Below are 26,876 nucleotides of genomic sequence, written 5' to 3'. Positions count from 1 at the left end.
GGCTTCTCTATCTTACAGGGTCTCAGTGGGTCCTAAGTAAAATAAGTCTAGTGGAGTAGCTGATAGAAGGGCAACAGAAAACAGCCATACCTCCTGACTCCCACTCTCTTTGCTTCCCTCCTCTTTCTTTCTTTCCTTTTCTTTTTTGAGACAGTCTCACTCTGTTGCCCAGGCTGGAGTGCAGTGGCACAATCTCGGTTCACTGCAACCTCCGCCTCCTGGATTCAAGCAGTTCTCCTGCCTCAGCCTCTCGAGTTCCAGAGGTGCGTGCCACCATGCCCAGCTAATTTTTTGTATTTTTAGTAGAGACGGGGTTTCACCATGTTGGCCAGGATGGTCTTGATCTCTTGACCTCATGACCCACCTGCCTCGGCCTCCCAAAGTGCTGGCCACCATGCCCAGCTTCTTTCCTCTTTTCTTACACTTATTCCCCAACTCAGTGCAATTCCAATTAGTTCAGGGCTACCACTGTGCTGCCTCTGAAATCACTCATTTTTATACCTATTCTACATCCTCCAATGTCTACTGGACAACCGATGTTTAATAACCCTTGTTACTTTGGTCAGGGAATTGCCTACAATTACAACCTCACTGTGCATTTCCCCTTCTTCAAGTTATCTCCCTTTAAGAAGTCCTCATCACCAATGCCAGCTTTATGTTTTCGGGGCACAACTCCATTTAGGTCACTTCTCTATTGAAAAACCACTAGGCGGCTGGGCATGGTGGCTCACGCCTATAATCCCAGCACTTTGGGAGGCTGAGGTGGGTGGATCACGAGATCAGGAGATTGAGACCATCCTAGCTAACACGGTGAAACCCGTCTCTACTAAAAATACAAAAAATGAGCTGGACGTGGTGGTGGGTGCCTGTAGTCCCAGCTACTCGGGAGGCTGAGGCAGGAGAATGGCATGAACCCGGGAGGTGGAGCTTGCAGTGAGCTGAGATCGTGCCACTGTGCTCCAGCCTGGGCGACAGAGTGAGACTCCATCTCAAAAAAAAAAAAAAAAAAAAGAAGAAGAAGAAGAAGAAGAAAGAAAGAAAAACCAGTAGGCGCTTTCTATAACCAACTTATTCATATAAGATGAGTTTCCTCGCTGTGATACCCAAGCTTTTGCTCCTGCCTTTTCTCCTCCTCCTCCTCCACACTATACACGCAAGGGGAAAATTAGTCCACTTCAGAATGGATGTGCAATTCCATAGGAGGAATGATAGTTTTCTTCCTACACCGTAGCTACCTGCCAAAATCACGTTAGTAATTAAAGGGGGGCACAGGTATTGTTTCACCAACTCTTGACCATCCCCATGTAGATATGGTCTTTTCCTGTTCCGATGCCTGTTCATCTGCAGTTCTTATAGAATCTACCATCATCTCCACAACATCAGAGTATCTGCGCTCACCTAGAACACCCTGGACTACACTAAACTATACTAATAATCCCTTTGCCCATGAAGTATCTGGCCCTAGAGAAGCACCCAGAACGAGCTTTGCCTTCATCTCATCTCTTCTCAGCAGAGGCTCTCTTCCAGCTCTCACCAGGCGCTTTGGATTTTTTGTTATCCAAGTTCAACGGTGGACCTACCATGCCCGTTGTGAACATGTTTGTGGGTTTTTCCTTTCCTGGGGGTCGACTGGCATGAAGATGAAGCATTGTTGGTGGCTGTTTTGACGTCTTCTGTCTCATCATCTTCCTCCTCGACTTCCTCCTCATCCTGAGAGCTTCCGAAATACACCATGCTGTTGGGCAGCGCAGGAGAACCTGGTGGAATAAGAAAAATAGCTCATAAACACAGGCCTTGACCCTCACCCTTTCCGGAAGGAATACCACAATGAAGACTAAACCTAAAGCCTCAAAACTGAGGAGAAAAAACAAAGCAACTGATCTCTACTGCCATTTTAAATTTATTTTTCAAATACTCCCAAGATCATCTGTGCCTTTTGAACGTATTTCAAGCAAAATCCCCCAGCAGGAAGAAGATGCAAAACAGAACAAATCAGGATTTTTAAAATCGCATCTGAATATCTCTTGAGAAAAAAAAAAAAACACCTCCAAGGATGGAACAAAAATAATAATAAAATAAAAACACCTACCCACGGCTGAGGAAGGAGATTACTCTAAATTAATAGACTTAAACAAAAAAAAAAAAAAAAAAAAAAAATTGGCCGGGCGCGGTGGCTCAAACCTGTAATCCCAGCACTTTGGGAGGCCCAGACGGGCGGATCACGAGGTCAGGAAATCGAGACCAACCTGGCTAACACGGTGAAACCCCGTCTCTACTAAAAAATACAAAAAACTAGCCGGGCCCGGTGGTGGGCGCCTGCAGTCCCAGCTACTCGGGAGGCTGAGGCAGGAGAATGGCGTAAACCTGGGAGGCGGAGCTTGCAGTGAGCTGAGATCCGGTCACTGCACTCCAGGTTGGGCAGTCACTGCACTCCAGGTTGGGTGACAGAGCGAGACTCCGTCTCAAAAAAAAAAAAAAATCAAAGAAAAGACGATTAGAGAAGCTAGAAGTAAAAATGGAATATAACATTTCATTATATAAAATCACTGTGTTGTATTCATTAGGAATGAATGGTGGATACGAGTTCCCCAAACTCCAATGGTTTTGGAAGCTACTTTGATGTCCTGATTAGGTTAACTGGATGCAAAATTACCCAAATAAATTCCTACGCTGCACTAAGTAAAAGTGCTGAATTTGAAATAAAAAATGAAAAAATAAACCTCCCAACATGAAAACCGACCTCCTCACCCTTACACTTTTACATCTTAACCTTGCATCCTCAAAGGTTCTCATTCCGGATTTTAAAGTAACAAAAAAACAAGCTCAATATCATTACTTTTCTAGACAGGGTCTGGCTCTGTTGCCCAAGCTGAGTGCAGTGGTGCAATCACAGCTCACCGCACCCTTTACTGGGGTCAAGCAATCCTGTAGGCTGGAGCTACAGGCGCACCACCACACCTAGTTAATTTTTTATAATTGTTGTAGAGATGGAGTCTTGCTATGTTGCCCGTCTGAAACTTCTGGACTCAAGCGATCCTCCTGTCTTGGCCTCCCAAAGTGCTGGGATTGCAGGCGTGAGCCCCCATGCCCACGCTTAGGCTCAATATTCTTTTTAAAAAAAAAAAAAAAAAAGCACAATATAGTTCTTCTTTATCAAACAAAGGCAATTCAGGAGATACAATCAAGTCATTCGTACATTATTTGGAACCAGAGGCTTCTAAAACACAAACAAAATCCCCTTCAGATAATAGTAAAAGAACTAAATAGGAAATTCATGTCTTCTCTTGCCTGCCTGCCTATGAATGAGCTAAAAACACTCTGGTAACATCAATGAAGAGACAAATCACCAATTCACTCTCCTATCTAAATAGAGATCTCAAAGATCGCAAGGTTTAAACACACAGTTAAAACCATCTCTGTCCAGCTTTGGAACTATATGCTCAGTGACAAGGAAACGGAAAATGAGCAGTATCAGGAGCTGAAATGGCAAACCAAGCATCCATCTCCCCAAAATGCAAAGAGTACGTGGGACCTTCAACCCCTTCCTTTTCCTACAGGAATCTTCATGACCTATCAATGTTCAAAATCCCCCCAATTTATGTGAACCACATCACTGACTGGATATGCAACTTCAAAGGGATGTAGTCAGCAGAAAGACCCTCTGTAGATAGAAGATTTCAACTTGGTCTCACAAAAGCCATTTTGATGTTTTGTTCCCCTCCCCTTAATTGTCTCCATTTAGAAGTAGATTCTGGACAGAAAGAAGGTTCTTAAACCTGACACAGACTTTGGGGAAAATCAAATAGAAGAGGGAGTAAAATAAAGAGTCAGGAGTTAGAGAAAAAAATATCTACCCCCATTTCCACTGGACCAAAATATACGCTCAATCCAAATGGTTTTACAGTTAGTACAAGACTGACTAGGAAAACAGGAGGCTAATTAGCATGATTTTCAGTACAGTATCACCATTCATGTGTACTACATAGTCAAATATAACAACATTGTTGATCCGTCCTCCCTAAATCTACCTTTACACGTATTTATGAAAAAGCAAGAGTAAGTACAGCCCTCAAAAAATGTTCAAATCATTTTACTATTGATCTAACATATGCTGTCAGTCATACTATTAGGAAAGAACTTGTAAGTTTTAGACTCTGCCATTAAATTTCCCTCTTTTAAAAGGTTAAATAGTTCCTTCCAGATAAAAATAGCCATGCTTAATTTCTTTTAAAGCACAGCCTTCCTATATTGTATCTTGGAGGCAATGACTAGCAACTGAAATCCAAACGATGGAACGGTATAAAAACAGCAGGTTCTTGTGTAGATCTTTCTTATAGTAACTTCTGCAGCCAATTCAACCATTTGTTAGAGGGAAACAGTAACAGGAGGAGCAGGAGGGACTGAAAAGTTACAGGCATGTATTTCAAGAGGAGAGCCATCACCCCTCCAGCCTTCCTCTCTCCCCTCAGTTGCAAAGGCAATAAACTCCACAAATGAGGCCATGTGGGAGCAATATAAAAATACAGCAATAAGGCCGGGCGCGGTGGCTCATGCCTGTAACCCCAGCACTTTGGGAAGCCGAGGCGGTGGATCACCTGAGGTCAGAAGTTCAAGACCAGCGTGGCCAATATGGAGAAACTCCGTCTCTACTAAAAATACAAAAACTAACAATACAAATGGGGATGCACATTTGTAATCCCAGCTACTCAGGAGGCTGAGACAGGAGAATCACTTGAACCTGGAGGCAAAGGTTGCAGTGAGCTGAGACCACACCACTGTACTCCAGGTTGGGCAAGAGAACAAGACTCTGTCTCAAAAAAGAAGAAAATACAGCAATAAGACCCAATAAAAATATTCTAAGATTCAAAGAGAATCAGGTAAAAACCCATGTAAAGCACATTAGAAATAAGGAATTAACTTCCACTTAACAGGATCTGTTGAGGATTTTTTTAAAAACTCAAACATTAGAGAAGCAGCATGAAGCAACTATCACATTCCTCACACTCAAGATGCTGAGAGAAAGGGTGAGGATTGAGTTTATGTTGCAAAGAACTGAAACGGAGAAAACATCTAGACGCTCAGTTCAGCATCCAGACTTCGTTGGTATCCACAAAGGATAATCCATTGTTTTTGAGACAAGGAATCAGTCTGTCACCCAGGCTGGAATGCAGTGGTGTGATCATGACTCACTACAGCCTTGACCTCCTGGCTGCAAGTGATCCTCCCACCTCAGCCTCCTGTAGCTCGGACTACAGGTGCACACCACCAAACCCAGATAATTTTTTCATTTTTTGTAGGAATGGGGTCTCGCTATATTGCCAAGGCTTGTCTCAAACTCCTGACCTCAAATGATCTTCTCATCTGATCTCCCATAGCACTGGGATTACAGGAGTGAGCCACCATGCCCAGCCCATAGATGATAATTTTTTCACAAAAGCAGAAAACAACCAATCTTATGAATGGATTTGTTTTAACGGCTCCTCCACAAAAACAAATAGGTGATGTGACCTGCTGAGTACTGGGAAAGAAAGTGAGGGGCTAAAATAGAAGAAATGTAAGATTAGAAATAGAAGACCAGTGAGGAATAAGGGCGATTCTGAGGAACTTGCTCTCAAAGTAAAACCTTCTAACAATATTAAGTCCCTCTGACGGAACTAGTCCTGAAGTCAGAGGTGGGAAAGAACACCATTTCTCCTACATATGGGGACAAGGAAAAACGGATTGTTTTCAACCCAGAAGATGATTCTGCTTCTATTCAGATGATTGGCATGTTGGTCTGGATCTAAAGGTCAAGTATCAACAAAGAAAAATGGGTAATGAAGGATTCGTAAATCAGGAGGTAATACGTTGGAAGAAAGAAGACTTGGAAAAGGGAAAGTATAGGAGAGGGATTGAAGCAGAATAAAAAGGAACTCCAGGAGAGGAGGTCGGTTCACCACCACCAAAGTGCCCTTAGTTCAGAGGTTAAGTTTGTACCCCTTCTTCTCACTGGTGGGTAACCCACAAGGACAACACTGCCGTCCCCCCCAGCCGCCACCCCCGCCAGCCCCGCCAGCCTGCACATGACCTGACTGTCCTCCTAGGCATCATCCACCAAGGGCAACTGCCAATCCATCCCCCATCCACCAGCAGGAGCACTCACGAACAATCGACATTTCCCCTGGAAGGAACAGACATCCAGAATTTGGCCAGGCACCCTCAAACCTGTCCATCTCATTAACCTCACAGACAAACTGAAGCAGGTACAAAAGAATAAAGCCAACAGAGTCTAACGCTGCACGTGCCAATGCTCTGTCACCACGCGGTTGCTATAAATCCCTCTAAGAATCCTGCTGGCATGTCCACTTGAAAATCGCAGAGGGGTCAAACTGTCATTCCAGACCCAGAGAGGCCACAGAACGGGCAAAAATGAGGCCAAAGTGGGTTCTTTTTCTCTCACTGAGACAAATGCAGTAAGATCATCTCATATTTCATGGGAAAGTAAAAATGATCTCAGTGATAGAAAAGGACTGAATGAAGTAACAGCTCAATAACAACCTCAAATGTGTAAGACACAAAGCATCTTAGAAACTACAATTAAGACATTTACATAAAGAGCATTTATTTCTTCTTTACCTAGATACAAGCTTGATTATCTCTTTTAAAAATAAATGCAGAGGAGGAAGAATCTGCTGGATACAAACAGGATGAAGGAAAGGATATTTCAAACCCCTCAAAGACACACAGCAGACCAGGGTGTTTATCACTGGAGAAAACTACTGCATATTCCTCAGTAGGGAATGGGTTAATGGATGAATTATGTAATTACATCGTGCTGAGTCAGTACAAACTCCGTATCTAGCAGACGTATTTGAAAACAGAACAGGCCGAGCAGGGTGGCTCATGCTTGTAATCCCAGCACTTTGGGAGGTCAAGGCAGGCGGATCACCTGAGGCCAGGAGTTCGAAACTAGCCTGGCCATCTCTACTAAAAAATATAAAAATTAGCTGGGCACAGTGGCAGTTGCCTGTAATCCCAGCTACTAGGGAGGATGAGGCAGGAGAATCACTTGAACCCGGGAGGCAGAGGTTGCAGTGAGCTGAAACTGCACCACTGCACTCCAGCCAGGGTGACAAGAGTGAGACTCTGTCTGAAAGAAAAAAAAAACAAAAAAAAAACCCAAAAAACAGAACAGTGTGTTTTTAAATTTTTCATTAAAAATAGCTTGTAACTTAATAGATCTTGGCACATAAGGGGTCAGCTTCATATCTAGACATTTTATTAGGGAAATTTTTATCCTCTAAATGTTAGATGAAGCAATCTTTTGAAAAGCTCATTGTGGGTCCAGGATTCACAAAAATGGCAATGGAGCTAGCTACAAGGTTGAAAACAACACGAAGAGAGAGATGAAGACAGGCGGTTCACAACTTGAAAATACTTTCTAAAAAGAGGCCTTCCCCTTTCCACAGCAAGGCTCATCTACAACCTGCTGTGAAACACCAGTAAGGATGGTGAGAACAAGGGAGGCTTTCTTAGAAAGTGCTCCGCCGGCCAGGCACGGTGGCTCACGCCTGTAATCCCAGCATTTTGGGAGGCCGAGGCTGGTGGATCACCTGAGGTCAGGAGTTCCAGACCAGCCTGGCTAACATGGTGAAACCTCGGTACTAAAAATACAAAAAATTAGCCGGGTGTGGTGGCAGGCGCCTTGTAATCCCAGCTACTCGGGCGGCTGAGGCAGGAGAATCACTTGAACCCAGAAGGCAGAGGTTGTGGTGAGCCGAGATCGCGCCATTGACCTCCAGCCTGGGCAACAAGAGTTAACTCCACCTCAACAAAAAAAAAAAAAAAAAAAAGAAAAAAAAAAAAGAAAAGAAAAAAGAAAAAGAAAAGAAAAAAGAAAAAGAAAAGAAAGGGCTCCGCAACCTCATACGACCTCTCGCAACCTCATACGACCTCTCGGGGGTGGACTCTGCATGGCGAAAACACAAGCCCCATTCACATTATTAGCAAGTAAGACAGGCTGACTTTTCACATGGAACACCACATCGTATCTCTCCTTTACAAACTCTCATTTTAGAAAAGTAACCAACAAAAGGTGTATGTTTGAGAGGTTTGGGAATTGTGTGGGATTTTTTTCAGGGGAAGCAGGGGAAGACTTTATGGGTGGTCATTATAAAAGTATAGTCAGTATAGACACTTTCCTATTAAAATTACAGGCAGATTTTCTCTCCCGATTATTCAAGTGCATTAGCAAATGTAAAAAAAATCTGAACTTGGATCAGATAAGAGCAATCAGAGTACGGAATGCATCTGCTCTTTGCCAAAGCCGTATTTCATTACTTTTCAGAATTAGCTGGCAATGTCTCCACAATATTTACTGAAGTGCAAACCAAATGTTTTCATCTGGACAAAAATCAAACTGTGGTATGTTACAACCACAACAGAGATCATTTTAATCCAAAAGCTTGCTTTCTCCAATTTAGGCTGTGGTTTCTATAAAATTGGATTCTTCTCTATGAATCATGTACACAGACAAGCCCTCCTGCCCATTATCTTCCCACCCTCGACCAGTTCTTGATCTTAAGCAGCCAAACATCACTTGGCTATATTTTGGAAACACCCTAAAGGGATTCCCTGTGCACTATCATTTAGCTGGAGAGTCAAATTCTACTGCTTGACCCAATTACCATGGGGCTGGCCCACTGAGTTTGTGTTTTATCTTCGGGATACATAAACAGAATGAAAAGTAATCAACCCTACTATCAAATTAAGAAACAAAACTTCAAAGTGAGCCGGCAGGGACTTGGGCAATGGATAGAAGATGAAAGAAGTCACAAAAGAAAGCAGTTGTACCCCAATACCCTAGTTCAGCAATCTACGTATGTATGTATGTATGTACCAAGCACTATACAAGGCACCAGAGACTCAAACAGGGCAGATGTCTACGTTCAGCTCATACGTTCATGCATGTACAACATGTAAACACAAACTTCCCTGAAAGACTTCGGGACAAACGTAACATGTCCAGTGGCAATCTCTGCCTATTCCTGGTTTGACTTTACAACTTATTAGGGAAGAATTTCCCAACTGGCATTCATTTGCCTACCAGATACTCCATGTGCTCTTATTTTCTATAAGGTGACTTGCATTCATGTCTTAAATAATTTATCTCCATTGTATCAAGACAAAATTACTATCAATTGTCCTAAAGGAAAGGTAATGGTTAAAATTAAAATGAATGTAAAACGTTCACTTAATGTCCTTTCTGCATGAAGCGGGGTTTGTGTAGCAGAGACAGGGAAGCAGCCCTCAATACCATGAGCAAAACACAAAGGGAATCCCTATTCCTTCCTGAATAAGAAGGTGCCTATCCAATCATGCCCATCTTGGGAAGGTACTTCTTTTTAAATAGGTATGTCCAAAAAAAAAAAGGATACCAACCACTGAAAGGACTCTACATGGGATCCATGACTCCAGGATGAGGCCAAGGCTCTGGAAATGGCTTACTTGCCGTGAGACTCGAGGTTACTCAACTGTACACAGAGCATAGTGTATTCAGTCGAAACATTTTTATGGCCTCAAACATAGGTAAAAGCAAGCTGAGCGACTCACAGTAAGGTGATATCGTTTTACTCATAGGTATAAAATCATACTGTCATTCTTTCCATAGGTGACAGCAAATCTTCTTTCCCAAATGGGAAAGTAAGTAGATTGGTTGGTGACCAGGATCTGGGAGATAGGGGGTGAAAATGCAAAATGAACTCAATGGTTAGAATAAGCTGAACCTTCCGTCTTTGTTAAGGAACAAGGAGGGATGACCCAATGACCTCCTGGATGCATGGCCAATCTTTCCCTCAGCAACCCTCCCTCCTCCTCCTCCTCCTCTTCCTGGATTATGGCGCTCAAAAACTACCCCAATTAAGCACCCAGGTGTGCCTATCTAATCCCACATATAGGAAATTCCCGACATTTGGGTAGTATTCTATCTGCAAGAGCAATTAACATGTGGGACTTCACAAGGAGAATACAATGGGTATCATACCACCTTCCCTCCTAATCTCCTACTCCCAGGCTGATCTAGCATCTATGTCCCTGAAAACTGTTAACATTCCCTTACAACCTTTCCTATGTTGTGAGTCTGCACTGGCAATTCAAAACACATTCAAATACACATCCAGTCAAATGCCACAAGCTCTATTCACGGTTCTCTTCATCTCACTGAATATACAAATCATACCACATAGCAGCAGCCATGATGGTGGCTCAAGCCATCACAGTATTATCTCAAGTTCAGAAGAAGAAACTAGTAAGAAAGTGAACATTCTGGCCGGGTGCAGTGGGAGTGGCTCACGCCTGTAATCCTAGCACTTTGGGAGGCCAAGGTGGGCGGATCCCCTGAGGTCAGGAGTTCAAGACCAGTCTGGTCAACATGGTGAACTACTAAAAATACAAAAATTAGCTGGCTGTAGTGGGGCACGCCTGTAGTCCCAACTACTCAGGAGGCTGAGGCAGGAGAATAGCTTGAACGTGGGAGGTGGAGGTTGCAGTGAGCAGAGATCACGCCACTGCACTCCAGCCTGGGTGACAGAACGAGACTCCATCTCAAAAAACAAAACAAAAACAACCACCACCACCACCAACAAAAATGAGCATTCTAACTTACAGCCACTATAGACAAAAGTCTTTGTGCAAATCATGTGAGACCCTCCTCAGTTCCCAATACAGAAGCCGAATACTAAACTTCCCTGAGGGACACAGATACCAGGGACTTTAGTGCTATCAATGAAACCCCTGCAGTCAGCAAGGTGCTTGGCCAACAAAACAGCACTGCCATACTTAAAGTCTTACTTTCATGTTCTCTAAGTGGATTTCAGAAACTCAAGGACTCTCTAGAAAGTAAGGAGAAGGCTAGATATGACTCTGAGAAGTACTACTGAATCTGTGCCAGTACTCACTGGCAGGAAAAAGAGAGCCTGGTTTATCTTCAGGGAGGGCACAGCATGGCCAGAGGCCAGCTGGCCTGTAGCAGGGAGAATCCTCACAGCAAAATGACCTACGGTCCTATTAATAACATCTGATCAAGGTCACAGGGCCAATAAAAGGGACCCATCCTTCCCCTCCTCAGACCTCAAAAATTCCAAGGTTTCAGATTTCTTCATTATTAACTGAAAAACTATCCCAACAAATAAACAGGTAGCTCAGCAGAACTGAGCTAAGTAACTGACTCTAGGAGAAAACCAAGCATATGCAGAATGTAAGGCCACTGAAAGCCCCTAGGCAGTGATGACACCATTCCCAAACATACACTTTCACTATTGCTGTTCTCAAAAACTAAGATGCAACACCTCCCAGAGACCCTCAAAAAAAGTTGTGTACCACTGGAGACAGTGTGCTTTCCTCCCCAAAGAGTTTACATAATGTAAAGTATTCCCATTTTGCTCAAGGAAGCTCATTATTAGCACCATAGTGTTTCTTGCAATTGGGGGATTACTTAATTGCTTTCTGGCAGGTTAATCCCCTTTCATTCTGTGACCTCCAAATCACCCCAGGCTTTTGCGTTTGCCCTACTTAGAATTCCTAGTCCTCAATACTCAAGGCTAGGACTACATCAAAACATGTGTTCCTTGCCAACGAGGCCAGCAACGCTCTCTAGAAAAAACACCACAGGTGGACTGTCTCTTCTATTACCTACGGTCTACTCAGCTGATCTTTTCGACAGTTCCACCTGAATCCAAAATCTAACTCTCTTCCTCTCCACTACCTCTGCCTCAATTCACTGGAAAAGTGGAAAATAAATGTACAGTAGGACTTCTGTATCAGAGGCTTCTGCACCCGTGGAATCAACCAACTGTAGATCAAAAACATTCAGGTAAAAAAGGAGATGGTTGCATCTGTGCTGAACACATACGGACCCATTTTTTCCATGTAATTACTCTCTTAACAATATTGTGAAACAAATTTACATAGCATTTACATTGTATTAGGTATTATAAGTAATCCAGAGATTATTTAAAGTATACAGGAGGATGTGCATACATGCAAATACCATGTACCCTGTTACACAATGGACTTGAGTATCCATGAATTTTGGTATCAAAAGGAGGTCCATAAATGAGTCCCCTGAGTTATCAAAGGATGACTATATGTGGATGACTGCCTGAAGTATTAATTCTGGGCTAGTTCATACCCATTAGCTTTAGTTCACCTCTGCAGCAACTGTGTGCTGTAGACTCTAGAATATCCATTTCGCAGATGAGGAAGCTCAGGCTGAGAAATATTTAAATCATCTGCCCCAAGACTTGCCAGCCTTCGGCCAGTGCTCCTAGGAAGACCTCCCTGCAGCCTCAATCGATTTTCTGCAGAGCTGCCAGTAACATCTTTCTAACCTTGTAGGTGTATAATGATGTCACCCCTGACTTGAAGAACCCAAGGGGCACTCCAGTAACTACCCCAGGGCATGCAGAATCTGAGGCTTATCCTAACTTTCTTGCTTTAACTCCAGCCACTCCAACATCAATGCATGCCTTGGCAGGTGCTTCTACAGAACCCCTTCCCAGCACTATCCTCTTTCTGCAAGGGTTCCTAATGCACTGTAACTCAAGTCCTGCAGCAAATGTCACCATTCCTTTGCAGCCATCCCAGAGCCTCTCCCTTCCCACTTTTATTGGTACACACCTCTACCCCAGCATTTTCACGCATTTATTGTTATATCCTCAATTTTACCCACCACCGATACTGCTTTCCTGGGCCTAATCTGTTTTCTAGGTGTCTAGCATACAAAAGGAGTTTAATAAAGGTTTGCTGAATTAATTAGCAATTGAATGACAGCTGATCACTAAAGATTCTGTAAGACAGAAGAAACAAAAGGCAGGCAGTTCCAAAACAAGACAGCATTGCTTCACAACGGCAGACAGTAAGGATATTTGCGAGGAATTCCCCATAATAACGCTCTCTTCAATGTGCCGAGCTGTGACGCTCAACTGTGAAGCCCACGGTCATAGGAATGAACTGTGTATGTAGGTTTGCATGCTTCAGGAGTCCCCTTTGGGAATCCCCTTGTTTGCAGTGCCCCGTAAAGAGGAAAATGTAAATAAGAGAATCATTTAACCTGCCAGTGCTCTGCTACATTAAGCTCTTTTTAATCTGTTAATAATCATAGTCAGAACAAAGAGGAGACGACAGAACTCATTAAGAATAACGAGAGTGGTGACAGGGAATACGGCGATGGTACGAATCACTGCATGCAGCAAGTGCAAAACCCTCTTCCCCGCGTGTGCCAGTGAAAGATACTAATTATGCCTCTGGCAAAAGACATGTGGACCCCTTCAAAGCAGCTATTTAAAGATAAATACACTGCGGGCAAATACTTCGGGCCGGCTGCACTATTCATCCCACCCTCCTTTCCTTTAGAAATGTTAGGTCACAATATTAAATAGGAAATGAAAGAGCCTTGCAGACTTAGCTGATAGTGTCTTAAAACAAATTTGTTTTAGATTTCTAAAGCTTTTAACCTCAGAATGACTAGCTGGGTGTTTACATATCTATACTAATCCCAGTATTAATGGCATAGGGTTTTTTCTCCCCATCTCAAAGATTTCTCACTGTCATTAACAGATTACAAACAAGGTTTAAAGAACTCCATTCGCTGTCTTTCCCTTGGCCTCACAATTTATTCTCTTCCAAATTCCAAAGAATTGTCAAGAATATTAAAGGTAATAATTGAGGACTGGAGACCAAAAAAAAAAAAAAAAGACCTGGATCCTTAGCAACAAACATCACTTCCAGGTGTTTGATTTGGCTCCTTCATTATTTCTGCAGCCAGACTTTCTTCCCTATACATAATGAGCATATTAAAGACTGCCTTCTTTACCCCTCACAGTGCCCGCTTGTCACCCAAGGGTGATGGGCTGACTGAGCTCTTTATGGTGAACACTAGAGGCTTGGGGATGTGACAAGTTATGTTTGCTTTGGAATCAGCACCAAAAAAGAACAGAATTAGAATGCAGGTGTAAGAAGGTTAATCGCATTCCCAACTGTCAACTTTGCCTGAAAGGGCTTCAACAAGGTGAAGATTTAACTAAGGATATGCGTCATCAGCACTGGATATCAAAAAGGCGAAATATCTCTAAGTGTGCATCAGGAATTAGATAGATGAGACATTCGCCAAATGGAACATAAGCTATTAAAATGAAATGACAGGCATTTTTGTGACAGTGTTAAGTAGGAAATCCAGACTGCAAAAAACGAAAGTATATTGCAGTATCATTTCAGGAAAAATATGTATCATATACGCACACCGAATGCTCAGTAAGATACTCACAAACAAGGTAATTAACAGCAGTCATCTCTGGGAGATGGTGGAGATGCTATTTTGAATGTATTCTTTTGCCTACTTCTTTACCTTTCTTCTGCCAATATTCCCAAGATGAACAGGAACTACTTTTATGATTGTAAAAAAAAAACAAAACAAAACAAAAACTTAACATCCTGTTTTTCTTAAATTAAAATGGAAATAGAAGTATTAAAGTACCACAACAACAGGGATCACTATGTAACCTTTGTACACACTGAAATACAGGTTTTAATTAGCTCAAGAAACTACCTATTAAAAGATGCTATCTAAGGCCACCAAATCCATCAGATTTTCAGGGTCATGAAGCTATAATAAGCATCATCTGTCATTTGGAGCTTGTAGAGTCAGATCAGGTAAACACACTTATCCTCTTGGGGGAAAAAAAGGCATTTTAAAGCTAAGATGACTCATTTTTAATACCTCAGATCTAAAAAAAAGTATGAGAAATAGCAAAACAGTACAATATTGTATGTATACCAACAGAAAAACAAATAACAAAGCCTATTTTTATTGCTTAGCTCATACATGAATTTCATTTCCAAGGTTCAGAGCATTTTTTAAAATTGGTTTTAAACATCTCCTAGGCTTTAATTATTTAAACCTTTTTTGTATTTGACATCTAAAAGAAGTAAATTTTATCTATGAAAATATGATTCTCTTCTATCTGGAATCCTGAAACTTCAAAGCCAGGTACTTACTTGGTGACATTTTCTCTAGATGGCATTTATGTGAACAATAAATAAGCATGCCTCTGCAACTAAGAGACTCTCTGAGTTTCCCAGAACCTCAGAAAACATGTTATAAGATAGTGCACACACAAGTACACGTAGCACAAATACACATACTCCTCTCTATACAGAATCACTGAGACATTCCCTGAGGGGTTTCTCTCCTTCTCTACCTTTGGGAACTAAATACAACAGTCACAATTGTTCCATAGTAAAGACTTGCATAACTAAATTCCATAATCAACAGAGCAATCTTTAGACATCCTAATGAAACGGGATTGGTGGATTGGTGGAGGCAGAAACTATTAATTCACGATTTACTAAGCAAAATGCCGAGAGCAATTCTAGACATCAAAATTCCTTTCTCAAAAGTAGCCAAACTAGTTAAGTCATAGTTACTCTTTAAAAAACCTGGCTTTGGCCAGGCGCGGCGGCTCACGCCTCTAATCCCAGCACTTTGGAAGGCCAAGGCGGTCGGATCGCCTGAGGTCTGGAGTTCGGGACCAGCCTGACTAACACAGTGAAATCCCGTCTCTACTAAAAATACAAAAATTAGCCGGGCATAGTGGCGGGCACCTGTAATCCCAGCTACTTGGGAGGCTGAGGCAGGAGAATCACTTGAACTTAGGAGGCGGAGGTTGCTGTGAGCCAAGATCGCGCTACTGCACTCCAGCCTGGACGACAGAGTAAGACTCTGTCTCAAAAAACACACCTGGCAATTGTGTTTAAAAGCCATGCATATTTAGTAAAGGATACCAAATTATGGTTAGATAGAAGGAGTAAGTTCTAGTGTTCTATACCACTGTAGGATGTCTACAGTTAGCAATATCTAGAAGGAGGATGTGGAATGTTCCCAACACCAACAAATTATGAATGTTTGAGATGAGGGATACGCTGATTACCCTGATCTGATCACTTATATGTATCACAAAATCATGTGACCCATAAATATGTACAATTATGTCATTTAAAAAAAAATTTTTGAAGCCATGCAAGACCAAAGTCACAAAGAGTCCCATATCACCGTTTTTGGTTTTTTTTTCTTTGGAGACAGAGTGCCGCTTTATTGCTGAGGCGGCAGTGCTGAGGCAGTCATGTCTCACGGCAGCCTCAAACTCCAGGTGTCAAGGATTCTCCCATGTCAGCCTCCACGTAGATGGGCTACAGGTGGCACAACCAAGCCCGGCTAGATCCACCTGAATCACCTTGCTGCTGATGGCGCTGTGGAGCCTTCAAAGACTCCTTTAGGGCAAATACATCCTTCTGAGTACACAGCCCACTCATTCTCCACTCCTGATCGTCACACCACACTCTACCAGTCTCACAGCCTAGTGGCCAGTCCAGCACAAGAGTCTGTCATATGTAGTCCTTACAGCTTCCCTTCCATCTTCATACTCAACATCCAGGATCAGGAGAATCTTTCAGCCAAAATCTATGTAAAAAGTAACAGAGATGTCTAGGCATGGTGGCTCATGCCTGTCATCCCAGCACTTTGGGAGGCTGAGATGGCAGGAGAATTGCATGAGCCCAGGACTTCAAGACCAGCCTGGGAAACACAGCAAGACCCTTTCTCTACCCAAAAAAAAAAAAAAAAAAAAAAAAAACACAACTAAAAGTAAAAATAAAAAAATTGCTCAGTGTGGTTGCATGCGCCTGTAGGTCTAGCTATTAGAGAGGCTGAGGCAGAAGGATGGCTTGAGCCCAGAAGGTTGAGGCTGCTTAGAGCCATGACTGTGCCACTGAACTCCAGAAGTGAACAACCTCTCATCATCTTATTTTGATATGAGACAAGAGCCTGTGTCTCCAAAAACAAACCAAAAAGTTAACGGAGATCAACTGGTGGGAATCCCACCTACTTCATCTCCCTGTTTTCAAGGCTCAATGACCGACAAGGGCTACAAAATTTCTAACAAGTACGTAATAACTCTCCTTTCTTATGTATTAAGAATCACCAGCAACTATCATCATATCCTACGTCAAAAATTCCCCCAAACAATTCAGTCCCAAAGCCAATTGGTAAGGCAGGGCAACTGGGCAAAGGGAGGGAGTGAGGAGCAACCACATGGGGTGTCAGGGCTGAGTTTCCCATCGTGGGGGCAGCAGAGATGGGAGGTGGGTTACACTGAAAAGACACGGCAAATAAGTATATTAAGGATTACAGGAGCCAAGGTCCTCGGGGATGAATGCACATGAACCCCTTGGTGTTAAACTGAAACTGGAAGTATGGCTGCTAACTCACAGATTTTAATAAACACAGAACTCCGGATAGACCCCTGTAAACACACAACCTCAGTCTACTAAGAGCACCTGGGAGAAATGACATTCCCATAGTTCCCAGCATCCCTTGTGCCCAGATCTTGGCTCCTGAACAGTACTTGTCCCTACAAGAAAGCAGGGCTCCTTGGAGACATGTCCATTTCCAGGGCTGAGGGCGGGAAAGTACATCATGAGCCTGGAACATTTTGTTGTGCCAGGAGCAAGGCTGGAAGGATGACAGGGACACGTCAAAAGGAATAAAAAGCCAGCCTGACGAGGGTCCACGGATGAGACGGTGATCTGGGACAACCTGAACATCAGAATACATAATAGGAGTAACAGATCATAACCCTTTGCATAAAATAGGAAGCCCATACATATACAATTATGATAAAGATGATGAGAAGTATGTACTAGTTTCAAAGAATATCCTCTCTTAACACTTATACATTGCAAAGGCTGAGATGGGTGGGTAACTTTGCTCCTGACAGGCCCACCACAGTCAAATGATCAGCATGAACACAGTGTGGAAAGGGAAGGACTGAACTGTGTATCCCTACAGAGGACCCAACAACGAGGAGGAGGAATCACTTCCCTTGTGGCATTCCTGCCAAAAACACAAACCAGAATGTCATCATGAGGAAACACCAGGCAACCAAATCAAGGGACACTCTAAAAAATAATTGACCTGTAATTTTCAAGTGTTGAGGTCAAAGACAAAACAATGACGAACTCTTCCAGATTAAGCAGACTACACACAATTAATGGCATCGCCTAATTCTGAACTAGGTCGTTTTGCTCTAAACTCAGACATTACAAAGCACCTTCAGAACAAATGTGAAACAGAGGTTTGAGGAACTCATGGGGGCCATGTATCACTGTGAACTTCCTAACTTTGACAGTTATAGGAAAATGTACTTACCTGAAGGAAAGACACACTAATGTATTGAGTGAGGGATGATGGGTGGCAACTTTTTAAGGTACTTAAAATCTGTCTGTAATAATAAATTATCAAAATATTAATCAAATAAAAGTGACCCTGAACCTTGAGGCCTTCCCACAGATGTCCAATAGCAAAGGCCCTCTCCTTCTGTTCATTTTCTCTCAAATAACCACACCCAAGGAACTCTCTGCGTTCAGGACTTCCTATATTTTCTATCATTCCTCCAGAAAAGGCTCCTTATTCTCTCAGACAATCTTCTGTGTTCTTTCGTCACAGCTATTAGAAAACTTAGTAACAAGGAAACGGCAACAAACGCTTTCACAAATAACTCCATTCAGATCCCAAATCCACCTGGACTCTGTTAACTGGTTCAAGTTGAAACGTGGACCAGTATTTGCACAGTCAATTAGACTCTGAAAGTACTAGTATTGTTTTCCTTAACATAATACAGGGCTGAGAGAACCATAAGCCCCTCATCACCACGGCTTATTGACAGGCCTTCGGAAGCACATAGAAAGGGGCCTTCATATCCCCAAAGTACTCCATCAAAAAAAAATTGCCTTACAAAACAATGTGTGCAAGGCGGTGGTGTGGTGGAGAGAAATCAAATTAGAAGTCAAAGTTAGAAACTGCATAATTGCGTATCGAGAAGCCAGGAAGTGGGGTGTAAGAGTCATACTAAAAAGGAAATAAAACTTAACAGATGGTTAAAAGGCCACACCCAGCACTCTCAAAGGGATTTCTCACTTTCAATTCCCCCTCAACCCAGGTTGGGGGACAGAAAAATGAACATGGCAGAGAGTAGAGCTAAAGTCTATTCCACGTAGACCTCAGGCTTACATGTAGATTCCATGTAGACCTCGTCTGATCATTGCAAAGTCTTACCTCGAAGGCAGAGAAAGGTAAGAAAATCTTCTGTCTTAGGCTTCCTTTTAGAGAGGTCTGATATCTGAGTAGCTGGAGGGGGTAGCAATGGCTCCACTATCTTTACTGGAGTTGTGCTGGGACTATTCGGCTGAGATTGAGCAAACTTCCTTTGTGCTTGCAGCCTGGGCCTGTAAAAGCAAAAGAAAATTAAAAATAAATTAAGCAGAGACTGGAGGATATAGGCCTACGTGCAGCAATAAAATCATGATACATAAGGAGAAAAAAGATCCTATTTCAAGCAAACTCTTTCTAATTAAGGTTCTATATCTCTCACACTCTCACAAACCACGGGACTCCTTTCAAGCGCAATAAATTTGGTTAAACGACTGTGTTTCGTACACTGATATACAACGTGTGTCATGGACATGTGTATACATGTGTGTAGAAGTACATGCCTATGTACACACCGTTTCCCTGAGCATTTAAAAACTACACACTTTATCTGACATCATCAGCTTAATGGTATTCATTTATTTCAACTGACATTAAGCAGGAAACCCTGTATCATCCTGCTGCGTTTATACAGCATCCGATAGTTTCACCTAAAGGGGTCACGAATCCATCCCCACCTCTCTTCTGTGTCGTCACATCCAGGTCACCTTTGCCTATTTAGCCATCAGTGTCCCTGTCGCCACTTCTAAATTCAGCCATGAAAAGTTCACTACAACAATTCAAGTTGGTACTGCAGAAAACGGTATGTCTCTATCTATGCCCCCTCCAATCCCAAATTCTGGGTTACCCTCTGCCAACAAGGTCAAATTACAACTTTTTTTTTTTTTTTTTTTTTTTTTTGAGGCAGAGTCTCGCACTGTCGCCCAGGCTGGAGTGCAGTGGTGCAATCTTGGCTCACTGCAACCTCCACCTCCCAGGTTCAAGCGATTACCCTGCCTCAATCTCCCAAGTAGCTGGGATTACAGGTGCCCACCACCACACCCAGCTAATTTTTTTGTATTTTTAGTAGAGACGGGGTTTCATCATGTTGGCCAGGCTGCTCTCGAACTCCTGACCTTGTGATTCGCCTGCCTCGGCCTCCCAAAGTGCTGGGATTACAGGTGTGAGCCACCACACTCAGCCAAATTGCAACTATTTAGGTAGAGATTGAAACAAAAAATAGCCTTCATCTACCCTTCAGGCTTCTTTCCCATTACAATCCTATGCTAACTCCCTAACTTACCCATTTGGTATCTACAGAGTACATTTCAATTCCTTTCACCTGAAAATCTTAGGTAGCAATTCCTTTCTATCAAAATGAATCCTAATGGATCCTGGAACTGAATTTTGTTTGTTTGTGATGGAGTCTTTCTCTGTTGCCACCTTAGCTCACTGCAACCTCCACCTCCCAGGTTCAAGTGGTTCTCCTCTCTCAGCCTCCTGAGTAGCTGGGATTACAGGCATGCGCCACTACGCCCAGCTAATTTTGGTATTTTTTTGTAGAGGTGGGGTTTCACCATGTTGGCCAGGCTGCTCTTGAACTCCTGACCTCAGGTGATCCACCCATCTTGACCTTCCAAAGTGCTGGGATTACACACGTGAGCCACCACACCCAGCCCGGTTTGTTCTTTTTTAACACAATAGCCAATAAGAAATTTCCTTGTCTCTCCATCAATAAATACAATAACGTATTTTTGCTTTATGATCAACTTAATATTTATCATCAATTGCCTAATAGTCACTCTTCCTCTAATTGTAAAGGTCTCCACTCATGGAATAGTAAGCACTCGCAAGGATGAGAACTTGGGTCCTACTTTAAACTGTTCATCTAGACCTGCTCATAGAGATACTTGAAAAACATTATTTGAGGGCAGGGAAAAAAACAAAAGAATGAAGAAACACAGTACAGGGATCAAAACAGACCCGATCAGAAGCCCAAACACTACGTAGGATGGATAATGCAACCCCACTCAAAACAATTAACTAATAAAACTAAAGTGCCGGGGGCAGGGGTTCACCCCTGTAATCCCAGCACTTTGGGAGGCCGACGTGGGTGGATCATCTGAGGTCAGGAGTTCGAGACCAGCGTGGCCAACATGGTGAAACCCCGTCTCTACTAAAAATACAAAAATTAGCCTGGTGTGGTGACATGCTCCTGCAATCCCAGCTACTTGGGAGGCTGAGGCAGGAGAATCACTGGAACTCAGGAGGCGAAGATTGCAATGAGTCGAGATCAAGTCACTGCACTCCAGCCTGGGCAACAAGAGCGAAACTCTGTCTCAAAAATAACAACGAATAAAAAAACTAAATAAGTAAAAGAGGGCAGATGTATTCCCTTGAAGACATTGTTGGGAGTGGGTTATATAGAATAGTAAGCATGCATCCTAAACTGTTGATGCTCAAAATGCCGTAACATTTAAAAAAAAAAAAAATTACAATATTTAACAAATTCCTACAGCAAAATACACACACACACACACACACACACACACACACACACACACACACACGACTGCCTACTTCGTCAAAACTAATACCTTTAAATTTAACCTCATAAATCCTCCACACTCCCCAAATATAAAGTACCACAATATTATGAAGAATTTCTAGGCCGGGCGCGGTGGCTCAAGCCTGTAATCCCAGCACTTTGGGAGGCCGAGATGGGCGGATCACGAGGTCAGGAGATCGAGACCATCCTGGCGAACACAGTGAAACCCCGTCTCTACTAAGAAATACAAAAAATAGCCGGGCGAGATGGCGGGCGCCTGTAGTCCCAGCTACTCGGGAGGCTGAGGCCGGAGAATGGCGTGAACCCGGGAGGCGGAGCTTGCAGTGAGCTGAGATCCGGCCACTGCACTCCAGCCTGGGCTACAGAGCGAGACTCCGTCTCAAAAAAAAAAAGAATTTCTAATCTCATTTTAACCTTAAATTCCCTTGTATGTCCTAAGCAGTGTTTACTCTTGCCTCCCCATGACCATCAAAAACACTACTGTCTAATAATATTCCTAATACAAACTGACAATCCATCAAAAAGGACAAAGTGTGACTCCCAACTACTTACTGGGTAATCTAGAGTCCTTCAAAAAAAAAAAAAAAAATCTACAAAAAAAGTCATTACAGAGCACTTTTTTTTGTTGTTTTTTAAACCTTTTTATTGAAACAGGGTCTCACTCTGTCACCCAGGCTGGAGTGCAGTGACGCTATCATAGCTCACTACAGCCTTAAACTCCTGGGCTCAAGAGATCTTCCCACCTCAGCCTTGCAAAATGCTGGGCCTACAGGTACGTGCCACTGCACTCAGCTGTTTTTGGCTTGTTGTTGTTGCTCGGTTTTTTTTTATAGAGACAGGGTCTCCCCACATGGTGCCCGGGCTGGTTTTGAACTCCCGGCCTCAAGCCTATCTCCTGCCTTGGCCTCCCGAAGTGTTGGGATTACATGCATGAGCCATGACGCCTGGCCCAAAAAGCACTTTAGAACCCAGGAATAACTGATATGAAACAGTCATATTAACAAGGTAACAGGAGGAAGTGAATCAAGTTTAACAAAAATGCCCTAGTGTTGTTTTAAAAAAAAAATAAGGGGGAGGGTGGGATCAGGCAATGCCACTATCTCTATGTGATGGGGAACAAAGAGCTGTTTTGCAACCAACTGCCTACCTGTATAGAAGACATGACAGACCAGAAGCCCAGAGGCAGGACCTTCACATGGGACAATGAAGTGGGGGGCGGTTAGGGTGAGGGGGATTTTCAGACAATCAGAGAGCCTCATCTGTCACAGATGAGGAGCAGTTTCTGCTTGGTTGTTTTCCCCCCTTTAAATTTTCCATCTGTTACAAATGACTTTTTTTTTTTTTAATTACATAAGAAAATAGAACAAAGGGACAAAAGGCAATTTAAAAAGACAAAATACAAGCAAATTTATTGGGACTCAACAGACACAAAATCACTCCATCAAACTTTCTCAAGGCTGGCTCTCAATTTCCGCATCAATTCCCAGGCAGCTGGTGATGGCCAGGTCTCGAGGAGGGAAGGCTACTGAGCCCTTGGTCCATACTCCAACCAGCTGCCAGGTGGACTGACACAACACAACCGCCTCCTTTTCCAGTGAGGCTTTCGTTCCCACCAACCTCCCAGACTGTTTTAAAACAAAGGAAATGTTGTGCCGTATTTAGAAAAATTGCTGGTTTTTTTTCATTCTACTGAAAAGTGTTTTTAATTGGCAATTACAAATATATACATCTTCATTTGAATGGACGCAATTCGCACTCTGAGTATTGCAGGAATTTTATAGAAATATTGCCTGCATGTGAACAGGATGTTAAGTGTTTACAGCTTTTTGAGAAGTCAGGGAAAACAAACGCTACACACGATGAGAAGATTGTGCAGCGACAATGAGAAACAAACAAGTAAACACAGACTAAGCACAGACAACGGAGTGAGACACTGTGAGATATTTTACAATTTCAGGACCTCAAAGATAAACTGCTGCCCACCAATGCTGAAATAAAAGGTGCTTGGTGCCTGGTGACTTTCCCAGGGAGGCTATGAAAAATAAGGCAATAAGAGATTAAAAAGTGGCAGCAAAATAAATTACCCCTTAGAGGAAGAAGCCAAGCTCCCAAGTGATTAAACAGTTGTGAGACCCAGATGAAGCCAGGAACTAAAGAACAAGACAAACCAATATCTTTTATAAAGAGGCTAGAAGAACCTGTATTGTCTACAAAGGGCAGGTCTGCGGTGTGGCTTTTCAACCTGCAGAGTCCCGCAGGGATTACGAAGGTGTTGACCCTGCTTTCCTGGCCCCACACAACCAAAGGAATGGCACAGCCAAATCCTGAGTAAGCACTCCAAACAGTACAGACAGGCTTCAGGGACAGGGGTTTCCTTCTAGAATGCTGGATATAGGAAAATGGAAGAAAGTGATTCGGACGTGCTGAAAACCTACAATATTTGCACCTAGAGATGCTGATGGAAGCAGCAGCAGAACCCTGGGGTAAAGGAGGAAGTCACCTGGCAAGCATGAGGAGCAAGGTGGTGCAGCTTCTGGGGCCTCACCCTCCAGGGGAGGCGGCATACCCGCCCACCACACCATTTACTTCCTCACTCCCTGCCATCAGCTGACTGGCATTTTCAACAGAACACCACCTGCCATTCCATTATTACAGCAAAAATGAAAAGAACTGGGATAAAAGAGGTTCAGAATCATTGTGGGGTTGGGGTGAAGAGAGCACGGGGTTCCTGGGGTTGAAGAAGTAAAAACAAATGTTTGAGAGAAAAATAAAATGTGTGCCCTCCCAAGCCTTGGGCCTTGCACGTAGTCAGGATGGGCCTTCCTGCCCTGGGTAACACACAGCCCCAGAGAAGGTGTGTGTCCCTCACACACACCACGGAAGTCGCAATCACAGTGTAATTTCCTTCCATGTTTACTTTTTATTAATTCTTCAAGGAGATCCCTTACAGAAGACGCCTTAATTCTAGGAACTCCATACGTATCCTTTATGTCAATGAAACCAATTAAATCAAGCCCTCCAGCAAGCCAAGGTGAAAAGATCAAATCAAGTAAATGTAAACCAGCAGAGGAAGAAGTGTGTTGATATATTCAAAGGATAACATTTTATTTACAATATTGTAAAACACAGGGATGGTGCAGTGGGGGTGAGGGAATAGACGTTTCAGATCAGATCATCACTGGGAGCGTGTATCTGAATTAAAGGACAACAAAGTTCAAATAAGTTCAGGAGAAGACGGTTATGAGCCGCTGTTTGTTTGGTGTTTGGGGAAATGGGAAAGGCTGGTCACTTTGTTATGTTCAAGGATCTTAATAAGATCCCCTTCACTGTACACACGAGTAACTAGGAGAAGGGTGAGAACCACCCCTGGTCACCTAACTTGGATGGCAGAACAAACAGGACCAGCAAACAAACCTATGGGTCCCCACGTGACAGCTTTCTCTGCCATGCCATGTCACGCCACGCGACCTCCACGTGGCAGGTGAAGCAAAGCCTTGTGAGCACAGCCATCCGGTGTGCACCCCCTCACTAAAAGCTGCCAGGCCAAGGAGCTCCATGGCCCCTCATTCATGACCAAAATCAGCCCTGCTGAGTGAACACCACTGAAGCTGTCTCAAAGTAAGAGAAAGGGTGTTAAAATGAATGACCATTTACGAATTTGATCCCATAGAGTATATGGGAGTGTATGGGATCCCATAGAGTATATTCTATGTGGCAATAAATGGCCTAAGATAGAGATTGCAGGAATGGTCCAAGGGGATCTTGCTTACTCCAAACAGCTCCTTCCATCTGGAATGCTCTCTCCCTTTATCTTGCCATGGCTGGTGGCTTCTCATCCTCTAGGCCAGACAAGGGAAGAAAACAATCCAGGCCTGTTACTCTGTAATGGAGGTCACTCCCTTCATGTCTCTGGGCAGAAGCCTCCTCCTCAGAGAGAGTGACCATCCTAAAGCAGTACCTCTTGCATAACCAGCCACCTAACCCCAAACCCACTGCTCTGCCCTTCTGGTGGTATACACAGGACTCTCTACTTGCAGTCTCCTCTTTCTGATCCACTTCTATATACAGGCCTTACCAAGTGTAGAGGAGAAGCCCTCCGTAGATGCCAGAAAGGAGAACGGGAGGAACACTACTCTGTTATAGGAGCTGTGAATTATACAACCCACCACTCATGATTCAGGAATCACAGAATCCAATACAGTCATGGTATCTGAGCAGAGGGGCAGACTGAATGGCAACTCAGAGGAAAAGGGAGATTGGTGGATGTTTGTGAGACAGATCCAATAGCAACAGGAGAGGAGGAGCCTTGGTATTGTTCTGCTCCAGGTCAAGTTAGTAGCCATCCCAGCAGAAGCCTACCTGAAGGTAGATAGGAATTCAGTTTCGTTAAGAATAAAACTGTGTCTTGAATATAGAGGCTGATATTTGAAAAGGAAAACAAAAAAATACCAACCAGGCCGGGCGCGGTGGCTCAAGCCTGTAATCCCAGCACTTTGGGAGGCCGAGACGGGTGGATCACGAGGTCAGGAGATCGAGACCATCCTGGCTAACATGGTGAAACCCCGTCTCTACTAAGAAATACAAAAAACTAGCCGGGCGAGGTGGCGGGCGCCTGTAGTCCCAGCTACTCGGGAGGCTGAGGCCGGAGAATGGCGTGAACCCGGGAGGCGGAGCTTGCAGTGAGCTGAGATCCGGCCACTGCACTCTAGCCTGGGCTACAGAGCGAGACTCCGTCTCAAAAAAAAAAAAAAAAAAAAAAAAAAAAAAAAAAAATACCAACCAGGCACCTGCCCACATGGCCCTCCCTTAAGAATTTACCATGCCACTTGCCCATCCTCACCATCATCTCACAGAAGCCAAATCAGGTCTGGCTCTGGCCTGTGACACAAGGTGCTTTTCTACACCTTGGCATTCCTATAACAACTGTTCCCAAGTCACAGTTGCTGGGCCCAAGAGGCGGCTCCTGCCACACCTCATGCAACAAGACCACCACATACACCAGAGAGTACTTGTACTTCTTGATCAAGCTGCACGAGCTCCAAGGGGGAAAGATCCCTATTTCCCTTTCCCCATCCGTCCCCTCCCTAAGTTACATAGAAGGCGACTTTCTTTTTCTGCTAAACCTCCCACAGCCACCTCTCACTTGCTGTTAGGAATCATCACTTAAAAATTTACCAAAATCAATCTTCACTTTTTGTTGTTAAAATAAAATTTATACAGCATCTTTATGAGATCGAAGGAGCATGGTAA

General features: G+C 43.4%; 1 protein-coding gene across 2 annotated transcripts in view; it reads right to left on the bottom strand.

The window, feature by feature from the left end:
* Nucleotides 1-26,876, bottom strand: part of JARID2 (jumonji and AT-rich interaction domain containing 2) — a 277,495-nt gene that overhangs the window by 52,259 nt on the left and 198,360 nt on the right. For both annotated transcript variants that reach the window (XM_025383086.1, XM_025383087.1), the window contains exons 4-5: nt 19,145-19,314; nt 1,581-1,757 (exon numbers count right to left, since the gene is read on the bottom strand). In XM_025383086.1, the coding sequence (XP_025238871.1) occupies nt 1,581-1,757; nt 19,145-19,314 (347 nt within the window). The remainder of the gene's footprint in view (nt 1-1,580; nt 1,758-19,144; nt 19,315-26,876) is intronic.

Source organism: Theropithecus gelada, chromosome 4 (assembly GCF_003255815.1).
Source record: "Theropithecus gelada isolate Dixy chromosome 4, Tgel_1.0, whole genome shotgun sequence".
Taxonomy (NCBI): Eukaryota; Metazoa; Chordata; class Mammalia; order Primates; family Cercopithecidae; genus Theropithecus; species Theropithecus gelada.
This window is presented reverse-complemented; position numbering and strand designations above follow the sequence as displayed.